The sequence below is a fragment of the Ascaphus truei genome, chromosome 19 (assembly GCF_040206685.1).
Source record: "Ascaphus truei isolate aAscTru1 chromosome 19, aAscTru1.hap1, whole genome shotgun sequence".
Lineage (NCBI taxonomy): Eukaryota > Metazoa > Chordata > Amphibia > Anura > Ascaphidae > Ascaphus > Ascaphus truei.
Genome location: NC_134501.1, coordinates 12850726 through 12863879, shown reverse-complemented (window position 1 = coordinate 12863879; position 13154 = coordinate 12850726). Strand labels below are relative to the sequence as shown.

The window sequence follows — 13154 nt, the reverse complement described above, 5'->3', positions numbered from 1 at the left end:
CACTGTTATTTTAATTTTAGCCTGTTTTCACCATAAGCAGACAGACCTGCAGGAAACTCAGGATTATCAAGAATCGGTGTAACGGGAGAGGGGAAAGAAGTACAATCTCCTTTGGTTGTTGCCGTATCCCTTGAATTTAACACTATTTAGTAAAGGATGTTTATTTAAACGCCTCTGGTCTGAGAGCTTTATTGATCCAGTAAATTGATTCCAGGTCTGCGAGATTACAAAACCCGAATCCAGCGATCGTTGAATCGATTATTTAAATGCCTATCTAACGCGCTATTTATCTCTGCAGCTATATAATAATATTGTGTGAAGTCAGGGTACCCAGGCCTCCCAGCTGTTTTTGTCTTGAAAAGGTTGAAGCTTTAGTTCTGGCTCCCTTATACTGCCAAAAAAAAACAACAAATATATTCGCACAATACCCTCTTCTAGAAACTGCTGCACTAGGTACTGTGGGGTATAGATAAAATATTATTGGCACAAATAATCATTTTGATTGTATTTATTTAAGCCGCCAGGCACACGGACGCATGTTTTGAGTACTTTTTAGCACACAGAAAATGAATATAAACTTCGTACAGGGACCCCTAATTGCCTGATTCACCTGAGATTCATTTGCCCCCGTGTTAATTAATTACAAATCGTGCCATTGCTACCGTCACATGTTCACCGACAGTCAGCGAGCTAATTACACGCTGCCTAAAATAAGAACCCGTTTCCATAGTTACCACACACTATTTAAATGCATCTAAAAAAATAAAAAAAAAGCATATCCAATGGATTTAACCCTTTTGCTGCTGATTTGGAGTCAGTCTGACTGATTTTTACCATCAGCTCCCTAGGCCTGCACAGCCTTAGGCCGCGCTTACAGTGCTGGTGACGCGAACGATGACGTCACCCGTCGCCACCAGCGAAAATTGCAATTTGATTTTTAGTGACGTCGCTGGCGACAAGGCCAGTGACATCACTAAAGGGGGTGGGCCACGCAATTTGATTGGTTTAGAGACAGTCACATGTCTCTAAAAAAAAAAAAAAAAAAAATCAAATTTACCCGGCTTCCCAAAAATGTAGTCGCTCAGTCGCGCTTACTATAAGCACTTGCGACGGAGTCAATGGATTTGTTTTGAGGCGACGTCGCGTCGCCAGGCACTATAAGCGCAGCCTTACTCAGAAATATGTGCTTTTCCATTAAAATGCAATTTTTGGGTCTAGAACCCTGAAATCTCATCAACTTTGCTCCTCAGACTGTTGCAGCTCTTAAGTGGCCATATTATTTCTCCCAGCCAAGATATTCGTTACCAGAGCCATTGAAAGGTTTGATATCTCGGGTCCCAGGCGGTCCCCGGAGTGAGAGGTGACACAGATTATCCGCCTGCTTATCTCATGTGCCGAAACTGCTCCTGGTTCCTACAACACCGGCCGGAGCCTTATGCTGAAAGTAATTAGGCTGCCTGAATCCAACTCTCCAAACATCCCCGGCACACAATAATCAATCGCTTTGTTTGAACGACGGCACTTCTGTAACAAAACAGCGTGGGACTAATGGCATCGCTGCTCTTCACACAGGTGTGGGAAGATGCAGGAACAAGCGCTCGCTCGCTATGAGGCTCTGCGTTATGTAACATTGCCACCTAGTATTTTTAACCCCTTTGCTGCCTGGGAGGCCAGCAATCTCAACAGGGCAGGGTTATTTCTTTGTAGGGCAATATTTTCCCAAGCGTGGTGCCTTAGGCTGAGACTATACTCCTCGCGTTGTCGCTTGCGACAAGGATATACTTACCAATCCCTAGGAGAGCTCCTCTAGTGCGCGCACGACGGAGCGCGATGGCACGAGCGCGTTTTGAAAAGACTAAAATGTGCTGTCTTTTCAAGCGCCGACCAACGAGGTGCGAACAGGTCACCCGACGGACACAGCCACGCCTCCCCGTCGCTGAAACCGCAGTTCGCACATCGCGCCAGGCGTGCGCCACGTGCACGCGCTGAGAGTATAATCTCAGCCTTTGTGATAATTAGTGCTTCCTAAAGAACGGTCGCTTGATGGTTGAGCGAGGACATCCTGTGCTGCAGCATTGGAAGAGCGAGGTCATGCTCTGCACTAATGGACATTGCAGCGTGTGAATTCTGCTTGTACAGTGGCTTTCTTTCGCACCAGTACAGGCTGTGTTACTTTTGCAGCATGAGAAACGTGACTTGCCCTTTGGAAGAATAGCACACTGCATATAAAAATCAGCAGACTTTGCTGCTGCAGGATCCTAACTCCCAAGACACAATGCCACAATTACTGTCCAAAAAACATGCACCATACGCTATATATTTATTTTTGTTTTGCAATGTAGTACATATTTTGTGGCATCCTTTTGCGCTGTTCACAGCAGTCTCTGCTAAAACATTTTTTTTGATGGAGGGGAGGGGGGGGGGGAAGAGGAAACAAGCACCCTTAACCTTTTCAGTGCCGGAAGGACGACGCATCTGCGTCACGTGATTGCTCTTTGCGCAGTCACGTGATGCAGCTAGTCCCCGGGCATACTGTAGGGGGAGGTGGAGATTGTCATCCAGGTCACTACCTAGAAGACTAGTATTTGCCGATAACGTGCCTTAGCACTTAATCACAGAGGGGTTACGGGGTTAAACTAGCAGGTTGATTGGTAAAGGGTGGTTTAAGCCAATGTGGCGTGTCAGAGGAAGTAATAAAAATCATACTAAGGTGTACTCAATCTGTACCATAGTAATGCAGAATACACAGGGACATCTCCCACGTCTTACAACCCAAAACACTGCACTGCAGCGCTATCAAAAACCAGAGTAGACATATATATATTTATTTAAAAAAATAATTGGTGATACATTGTTGATCATGAAAACATTTACCTGCAGATCTACAGGCAAAACAATTACTCTGTTGGCCCGAATATAATGCTATGTTTTTTTCCTAAAAAAGTCCTTCCGAAAACTGTCCTCGTGATATATGCGCAGCCTATATACCTTTTATTTTTCACGTAGAACACCGTCAAAACTTTAGGGTCGTATGATGTGCGAGGCCATACTATATTCGGGGCCAATACAGTACTTTTATCTACATTAAATCCTTAACATCTACAGATCTGGTAAGTCCCGGGAACAGTTTTAGGAGCTTGATAGCGGTATAAACCTTTATTAATGGTGAGCTCTCGTCTAGGTGCATTGAATGGTACCGCAGCCTCACCATGTTCAAGATATAAGAAACGCCAAAAAGGGTGTGGTACCCGAATACACACACACACACACACACACACACACATACACACACACACACGCGCGCGCGCGAGAGAGAGAGAAAAAGCTGGTGAACCCTATGCAGCAAGGAGACACCGTGTCACCAGGATCAGCGAGGGAGCGCGGCAGGGAGACACCGTGTCACCAGGATCAGCGAGGGAGCGCGGCAGGGAGACACCGTGTCACCAGGATCAGCGAGGGAGCGCGGCAGGAAGACACCGTGTCACCAGGATCAGCGAGGGAGCGCGGCAGGAAGACATCATGTCACCAGGATCAGTGAGGGAGCGCGGCAGGGAGACACCGTGTCACCAGGATCAGCGAGGGAGCGCGACAGGGAGACACCGTGTCACCAGGATCAGCAAGGGAGTGCGGCAGGAAGACATCATGTCACCAGGATCAGTGAGGGAGCGCGGCAGGGAGACACCGTGTCACCAGGATCAGCGAGGGAGCGCGACAGGGAGACACCGTGTCACCAGGATCAGCGAGGGAGCGCGGCAGGGAGACACCGTGTCACCAGGATCAGCGAGGGAGCGCGGCAGGGAGACATCGTGTCACCAGGATCAGCGAGGGAGCGCGACAGGGAGACACCGTGTCACCAGGATCAGCGAGGGAGCACGGCAGGGAGACACCGTGTCACCAGGATCAGCGAGGGAGCGCGGCAGGGAGACACCGTGTCACCAGGATCAGCGAGGGAGCGCAGCAGGAAGACACAGTGTCACCAGGATCAGCGAGGGAGCGCGGCAGGGAGACACCGTGTCACCAGGATCAGCGAGGGAGTGCGGCAGGGAGACACCGTGTCACCAGGATCAGTAAGGGAGCGCGGCAGGGAGACACCGTGTCACCAGGATCAGCGAGGGAGCGCGGCAGGGAGACACCGTGTCACCAGGATCAGCGAGGGAGCGCGGCAGGAAGACACCGTGTCACCAGGATCAGCGAGGGAGCGCGGCAGGGAGACACCGTGTCACCAGGATCAGCGAGGGAGCGCGGCATGGAGACACCGTGTCACCAGGATCAGCGAGGGAGCGCGGCAGGGAGACACCGTGTCACCAGGATCAGCGAGGGAGCGCGGCAGGGAGACACCGTGTCACCAGGATCAGCGAGGGAGCGCGGCAGGGAGACACCGTGTCACCAGGATCAGCGAGGGAGCGCGGCAGGGAGACACCGTGTCACCAGGATCAGCGAGGGAGCGCGGCAGGGAGACACCGTGTCACCAGGATCAGCGAGGGAGCGCGGCAGGGAGACACCGTGTCACCAGGATCAGCGAGGGAGCGCGACAGGGAGACACCGTGTCACCAGGATCAGCGAGGGAGCACGGCAGGGAGACACCGTGTCACCAGGATCAGCGAGGGAGCGCGGCAGGGAGACACCGTGTCACCAGGATCAGCGAGGGAGCGCGGCAGGGAGACACCGTGTCACCAGGATCAGCGAGGGAGCGCGGCAGGGAGACACCGTGTCACCAGGATCAGCGAGGGAGCGCAGCAGGGAGACACCATGTCACCAGGATCAGCGAGGGAGCGCGGCAGGGAGACACCGTGTCACCAGGATCAGCGAGGGAGCGCGGCAGGGAGACACCGTGTCACCAGGATCAGCGAGGGAGCGCGGCAGGAAGACACAGTGTCACCAGGATCAGCGAGGGAGCGCGGCAGGAAGACACCGTGTCACCAGGATCAGCGAGGGAGCGCGGCAGGAAGACACCGTGTCACCAGGATCAGCGAGGGAGCGCAGCAGGGAGACACCGTGTCACCAGGATCAGCGAGGGAGCGCGGCAGGAAGACACCGTGTCACCAGGATCAGCGAGGGAGCGCGGCAGGGAGACACCGTGTCACCAGGATCAGCGAGGGAGCGCGGCAGGGAGACACCGTGTCACCAGGATCAGCGAGGGAGCGCGGCAGGGAGACACTGTGTCACCAGGATCAGCGAGGGAGCGCGGCAGGGAGACACCGTGTCACCAGGATCAGCGAGGGAGCGCAGCAGGGAGACACCATGTCACCAGGATCAGCGAGGGAGCGCTGCAGGAAGACACCGTGTCACCAGGATCAGCGAGGGAGCGCGGCAGGGAGACACCGTGTCACCAGGATCAGCGAGGGAGCGCGGCAGGGAGACACCGTGTCACCAGGATCAGCGAGGGAGCGCGGCAGGGAGACACCGTGTCACCAGGATCAGCGAGGGAGCGCGGCAGGGAGACACCGTGTCACCAGGATCAGCGAGGGAGCGCAGCAGGGAGACACCGTGTCACCAGGATCAGCGAGGGAGCGCAGCAGGGAGACACCGTGTCACCAGGATCAGCGAGGGAGCGCGGCAGGGAGACACCGTGTCACCAGGATCAGCGAGGGAGCGCGGCAGGGAGACACCGTGTCACCAGGATCAGCGAGGGAGCGCGGCAGGGAGACACCGTGTCACCAGGATCAGCGAGGGAGCGCAGCAGGGAGACACCGTGTCACCAGGATCAGCGAGGGAGCGCAGCAGGGAGACACCGTGTCACCAGGATCAGCGAGGGAGCGCGGCAGGGAGACACCGTGTCACCAGGATCAGCGAGGGAGCGCGGCAGGGAGACACCGTGTCACCAGGATCAGCGAGGGAGCGCGGCAGGGAGACACCGTGTCACCAGGATCAGCGAGGGAGCGCGGCAGGGAGACACCGTGTCACCAGGATCAGCGAGGGAGCGCGGCAGGGAGACACTGTGTCACCAGAATCAGCGAGGGAGCGCAGCAGGGAGACACCGTGTCACCAGGATCAGCGAGGGAGCGCGGCAGGGAGACACCGTGTCACCAGGATCAGCGAGGGAGCGCGGCAGGGAGACACCGTGTCACCAGGATCAGCGAGGGAGCGCGGCAGGGAGACACCGTGTCACCAAAGCTTTTCACAGCAACACTCACAAGAAGAAATGATCATTGTGGGACTCGACTGGATTCCAAGAGAGATTAAAAGACGAAGACAACGACCAAAAGTCAGATAGGAGGATGAAATCAGAAAACTTGTTGGAGCGACGTGGAGAAGAGGTTTGCAACCGCATTACCTGGAAGATCCTTGGGGAGGCTTCATCCAGCAGTGGGGAGACAAGAACTGCTACGATATAGATAGGTATCCACATGTTTTTATTATGTATGACCGACGTTTCGACACACACACACACACACACACACACACACACACACACACACACACGTTGCTCATCAGCACTGCAATTTTTAAGGGCTGCTGCTTTCATAACATCCATCTCTAAATAAACACCTATCTTTTCTCCACTACAACAAAGAAAGATGCAGTATGATGGTGGTTAAGGCGCTGACCTCAAAAGTTTTAATCTTGGTGTCCAATCTCCCTTCTAGAATCAACATTACACCCACAGCACCGTAAAAAAAAGTACAATACAGGCACAATTAACCCCTGCCTCCAAACTAGTATGTGGCAAGCAAGGCACAGGGCACAACTGGTATTGCTAAATATAAATAAAGGACAGCACAAAAGTCAGGCTAAGGATGCTTACAGTCACCCAGCATCCCAAATTTATTAGAACACCAGTGAGCAAATACAATGCCCAAATACCATTTGCCCTTCAGGACAATAAGCACAACCCAAGGGATAGATAAACCGAGATGCAAAAGTCAAATGGTGTATGGTTGATGATCGCGGTATTATAAACAAGAGTTTGAGGATGGCTGGACAATGGGGCCACAGTCCCACTAAATATGTATTTACAAACCTAAACTTCCACTGATCTCATAATAATGTTTCAAAATCGCACCCTCTTCCAGTTCTCAGCATAAAAAGAACACAAGCCATTTAAAAGTGACAGCTTGGCCCCTTTGTCCACAAAGGTTGTGCGATTTATTTATTTAATTAGAGCACAGTACAGCTGTTTTTTTTAATTTTTTTATTCCATTTCAACCCGTCTTTGCTGTAGGAGAAGACGCCTGGAGTGCATCGCTGCGCGTCTGGTGACCATGGGGTTAATAGATTTCACAGGTAAATCGGTTAACGGATGAGTGAGCACACACGCGGTCATATATACTAAACGGTGCTACTCCATGAGACATAACTTATGGTCCATTCAAGTGATTGGGACATAATTACAGGGCTAAAGGAATAGATCACTGATGAGAGGAAGAGCAAGAGGAAATAGCAGAGAGGGAAGTCTGTATGAAAAGGAGAGATATACAGGGTTAAGGCTTGTGTAGGGGAGGTATAATGATTAGCAAAAAGTGGGGTGATAGATTCAGGGGAAAAGATTGGCAGATGGAAAGTACAAGGGGGCAGTTAAAAGGGGGAAAGGAGGAAATTCCAATTAAAAAGAGATGAATACATGGAAATGTGGGGACATCAGACAGAGTCCAAATGCAGGGAAATGGTTTCAGGCGAGGAGAGTCCGGCTTGTGCAGCCAACACAACGTAGACAAACAAATTCTTCAAAATGCAGGTCTCCTCTAGGACAGAGGTACAAAGTACAGGTCCATATGGGAACTGAAACATTGTTCCTCCTCTGTTCTTGGCTGGAAGAATTGCATAATGAACTTGTGAGTTGAGATGTACTTTGTACCTCTGTCCTAGAGGAGACCTGCATCGTGAAGAATTTGGAAGTCAGACAGAGCACATATTGTGTGAGCATATTTAATGGGGCCCTATACCACTGATGGCTACTGACCCTAAATGCATGTAACTGATGCCCTTTACCCTACACTACAAATTCCCTAACATGCTGTTACACAAGTACACACACCGTAAAAACACAGGTCACGCTCAATAAACACACAATGACACACACACATATCCTAAACACAGAAACACTGACATATACAATACACAGATTTGCACACTCACATGTGTACAACACTTACACATTCTTACATACTCTTATATTTTACTGAAATGGCATTTTTTGTTTTTGCATCTATGGGTGCTGTGTCCGTGCTCCAACTAAAAGGTCCGACAGTGAGAAACTGGCACACGTAAATAACATAGCCACAGGGAAGCTCGGAGCGGTGCTGGGGTCAGGGCTGTGGGTGATGGTCTGCACTTTAAGATCACAAGTATTAGGGCTATGATGGGAAGTGGGAGATGTGCCGGAAGCCAGTGGCTAGCTCAGGACTGTCTCACAATTATTAAATACATAAATGGTCAGGTAACGACACACAAAAACGATGAATAAAATTACAGATGGGTTACAAGTACAGAGACATAGACTCTGAATGAAGGGATTGGAAATTGAAAGAGAGAGAACGCAGTGAAGAGAGACTTTAAAGGAATTGGGGACACATGGACATACATATAAATTAGATTAATGGCAGAGATTAAAATAAAGTGACAGTAGGTTGGAGGAATATAATGAATAGGAGTGTTAATGTAGATTGTTAGATATGGGGATGGATAAAAGGAGAGCAGATAAAGAGAGACAGAGGGAATTAAGATGGGACAGGCAGCTGGACTTATAGAAGGACAGGGTGAATAAATATAGGTGTAGATATAGGGGATGGGATGGATATAGGGAATAAATAAGTGTATATTGAAATGGATGAGTATAAGGAATTTGGATAAAGGAAATAAGGAATGCATAACTGGACAGGGGGATGGATGGAGCACATTCAGTTGGAGAGAGAGGATCATGAAACAAACAGAAATGGGTACAGAAGGGGAGGAAAGGATAAAGGGATAATTTCAGAGGACAAAGAGCTGTAGATGGGTGAAATCAGAGGATAAAGAAATTCAGGGAAGAAGGGAACAGGGATGGAGAGAAGGGAAGGACGGAAAGAGACAGGGGAAGCAATAAAGAGAGAGAAAGTGATAGATGGGAAATTGGAGAGAGAGGGAGGGAGGGAGGAAGGAAGATGTAGAGAGTGAGGAAGGGAGAGAGAGAATGAGGAAAACAGAGCGAGAAAGCGAGAGCGAGAGAGAAATAGTGTGTGAGAGAGAGAAAGATGGTCAGAGAGAGGGGATAGAGAGATAGATGGATAGAGAAAGAAGAGCTGGAGAGAGAAGGGAGGGATTCAAACAGCTGGATAGAGAGATGGATAGAGAAGTGAATGGGTTATACATGGATAGAGAAGTGAATGGGTTATACATGGATAGAGAAGTGAATGGGATATACATGGATAGAGAAGTGAATGGGATCATATATGGATAGAGAAGTGAATGGGATCATATATGGATAGAGAAGTGAATGGGATCTATATGGATAGAGAAGTGAATGGGATCTATATGGATAGAGAAGTGAATGGGATCTATATGGATAGAGAAGTGAATGGGATCTATATGGATAGAGAAGTGAATGGGATCTATATGGATAGAGAAGTGAATGGGATATATATGGATAGCGAGATGGCTGGGTATATATGGATAGACAGATGGCTGGGTATATATGGATAGACAGATGGATGGGTATATATGGATAGACAGATGGATGGGTATATATGGATAGACAGATGGATGGGTATATATGGATAGACAGGTGGATGGGTATATATGGATAGACAGGTGGATGGGTATATATGGATAGACAGGTGGATGGGTATATATGGATAGACAGGTGGATGGGTATATATGGATAGACAGGTGGATGGGTATATATGGATAGACAGGTGGATGGGTATATATGGATAGACAGGTGGATGGGTATATATGGATAGACAGATGGCTGGGTATATATGGATAGACAGATGGCTGGGTATATATGGATAGACAGGTGGATGGGTATATATGGATAGACAGGTGGATGGGTATATATGGATAGACAGGTGGATGGGTATATATGGATAGACAGGTGGATGGGTATATATGGATAGACAGATGGCTGGGTATATATGGATAGACAGGTGGATGGGTATATATGGATAGACAGGTGGATGGGTATATATGGATAGACAGGTGGATGGGTATATATGGATAGACAGGTGGATGGGTATATATGGATAGACAGATGGATGGGTATATATGGATAGACAGATGGCTGGGTATATATGGATAGACAGATGGGTGGGTATATATGGATAGACAGATGGGTGGGTATATATGGATAGACAGATGGGTGGGTATATATGGATAGACAGATGGGTGGGTATATATGGATAGACAGATGGGTGGGTATATATGGATAGACAGATGGGTGGGTATATATGGATAGACAGATGGATGGGTATATATGGATAGAGACATGGATGGGTATATATGGATAGACAGAGCTGGTTTGAATAGAGGGACAGGGGGTGAATAAAGCGCACAGGGACACACCGCGGGATGATATAAACCGCTTCCTTACCGATCTTGGCCAAACTGGCCACCAGGATCCACGCGGCCACCAGGTACGGACCCTGCACCGTGTGCCACTCCCAGCGCACCACCTGGAACCCGCCGCCCACCGGGGCATCCCCGCGCGCCTCCTGCCCGGTAAGGGAGCCGAGCACCGGCGGCGGCAGCAGCAGCAGCCACAGCATGTCCCCCTCCGGTGCCGCCCTCCTCCTCACAGCACTGGAGCGCAGGCGGGGTTATTGAGGCCGGCGGTGACGTCATGCCCATAAGCACCGGGCCTCCGCCAATGAGAAGGCGGGGAGCGACAGGTAGCTGGGGGTGTCACGTGACAGCCATGCCTGGCATGCCATGTGCTTTTATTGTTGCTGCAGATAAACCTGTCAGGGACACACGCAGTTAGGGAACCCAGTGCCACACTGCCCCCCCCCCCCCCCCACCTGGTTCAACGGATACATTGTTACATATTAATTATTCAATATTATTCACCCTGTGAGAAGTTTGACACCACTGCCCTCCCAATTACTCCTTACTGCCCTCCCAATTACTCCTTACTGCCCTCCCAATTACTCCTTACTGCCCTCCCAATTACTCCTTACTGCCCTCCCAATTACTCCTTACTGCCCTCCCAATTACACCTTACTGCCCTCCCAATTACTCCTTACTGCCCTCCCAATTACACCTTACTGCCCTCCCAATTACACCTTACTGCCCTCCCAATTACACCTTACTGCCCTCCCAATTACACCTTACTGCCCTCCCAATTACACCTCACTGCCCTCCCAATTACACCTCACTGCCCTCCCAATTACTCATCACTGCCCTCCCAATTACTCCTCACTGCCCTCCCAATTACTCCTCACTGCCCTCCCAATTACTCCTTACTGCCCTCCCAATTACACCTTACTGCCCTCCCAATTACACCTTACTGCCCTCCCAATTACTCCTTTCTGCCCTCCCAATTACTCCTTTCTGCCCTCCCAATTACTCCTTTCTGCCCTCCCAATTACACCTTACTGCCCTCCCAATTACTCCTTTCTGCCCTCCCAATTACTCCTTTCTGCCCTCCCAATTACTCCTTTCTGCCCTCCCAATTACTCCTTACTGCCCTCCCAATTACTCCTTACTGCCCTCCCAATTACACCTTACTGCCCTCCCAATTACACCTTACTGCCCTCCCAATTACACCTTACTGCCCTCCCAATTACACCTTACTGCCCTCCCAATTACACCTTACTGCCCTCCCAATTACTCCTTACTGCCCTCCCAATTACACCTTACTGCCCTCCCAATTACACCTTACTGCCCTCCCAATTACTCCTTACTGCCCTCCCAATTACTCCTTACTGCCCTCCCAATTACTCCTTACTGCCCTCCCAATTACTCCTTACTGCCCTCCCAATTACTCCTTTCTGCCCTCCCAATTACTCCTTTCTGCCCTCCCAATTACTCCTTTCTGCCCTCCCAATTACTCCTTTCTGCCCTCCCAATTACTCCTTTCTGCCCTCCCAATTACTCCTTTCTGCCCTCCCAATTACTCCTTTCTGCCCTCCCAATTACTCCTTTCTGCCCTCCCAATTACTCCTTACTGCCCTCCCAATTACTCCTTTCTGCCCTCCCAATTACTCCTTTCTGCCCTCCCAATCCCCCCTGTTACTCCTTACTACCCTCCCAATCCCCCCTGTTACTCCTTACTATCCTCCCAATCCCCCCTGTTACTCCTTACTATCCTGAAAAGTACACATGAATCCTCAAAGCCTATCCACCTGTGTGATAATTGTACATTTTATTGTGTATAAATTGAGATTTAAAAAGAATGTATGACACCTGTACTGTATAATAATAATAGCACATTCTTGTATAGCGCTGCAAGTTTAACGTAGCGCTTTACAGAGACATTTTGCAGACACGGTCACTGTTCTGTGGAACTTACAACCTATTTTGTTTTGTGCCTGAGGCACAAGGAGATAAAGTGACTTTCACAAGGAGCCAACACCAGGAATTGAACCAGGTTCCCCTGCTTCACACTCAGTGCCAGTCCCTGTCTTGACTCACTGAGCCGCTCCCTCTCACTGTGGTCACATTACCTGAGCTTACAGGTGAATTTCAGGTGAAGAAGGAGTTGCAACTGCAATAGAATAAGGTGGAGCACACAGTCCCATACCTCCACCTCTACCTATTGGGCAGGTACACTACACGGTTAGGGCTTCTGTATGAACAGCTGTACCTGTTGCACACCATTTTGTGTGTGCGCTGTGCTGGGGTTATGGGACCTCCATAGGGATGGCTTGGAAGTCCCTACGTCCAACACGAGTAGAGGAACAACCGTGGTACCTATTTTATAGGCACAAAATGTTGGAGGGTCTGCAGTCCAAGGGTCATTTATGAGGCTGCCAGTTGAAGACCCTGGCTGCTATCAACACCGGGGGTAAAGGACTCATATAAGCAGACAAAAAGCCCATGTCTATGTTTAGAGCAGGGGTAGCCAACTCCAGTCTCAAGGGCCACCAACAGGTTAGTTTTTCATGATATCCTTGCTTCAGCACAATCAGTGGCACAATGATTCAATCAGTGCACAGTCTTTGACTGAGCCACTGATTGTCACCTGTGCTGAAGCAGGGATATCCTGAAAACCTGACCTGTTGGTGGCCTTTGAGGAC

At 49.8% G+C, this 13154-nt stretch overlaps 1 protein-coding gene across 1 annotated transcript in view; it reads right to left on the bottom strand.

Annotated features, from left to right (window-relative positions):
- The window catches only part of SLC9A5 (solute carrier family 9 member A5), a 78534-nt gene extending 67661 nt beyond the window's left edge, over window positions 1–10873 (bottom strand). The window contains exon 1 of the mRNA XM_075576637.1: window positions 10508–10873. Coding sequence (XP_075432752.1) covers window positions 10508–10682 — 175 coding nt within the window. The 5' untranslated portion in view covers window positions 10683–10873. The remainder of the gene's footprint in view (window positions 1–10507) is intronic.
- Window positions 10874–13154: the final 2281 nt, after the last annotated feature.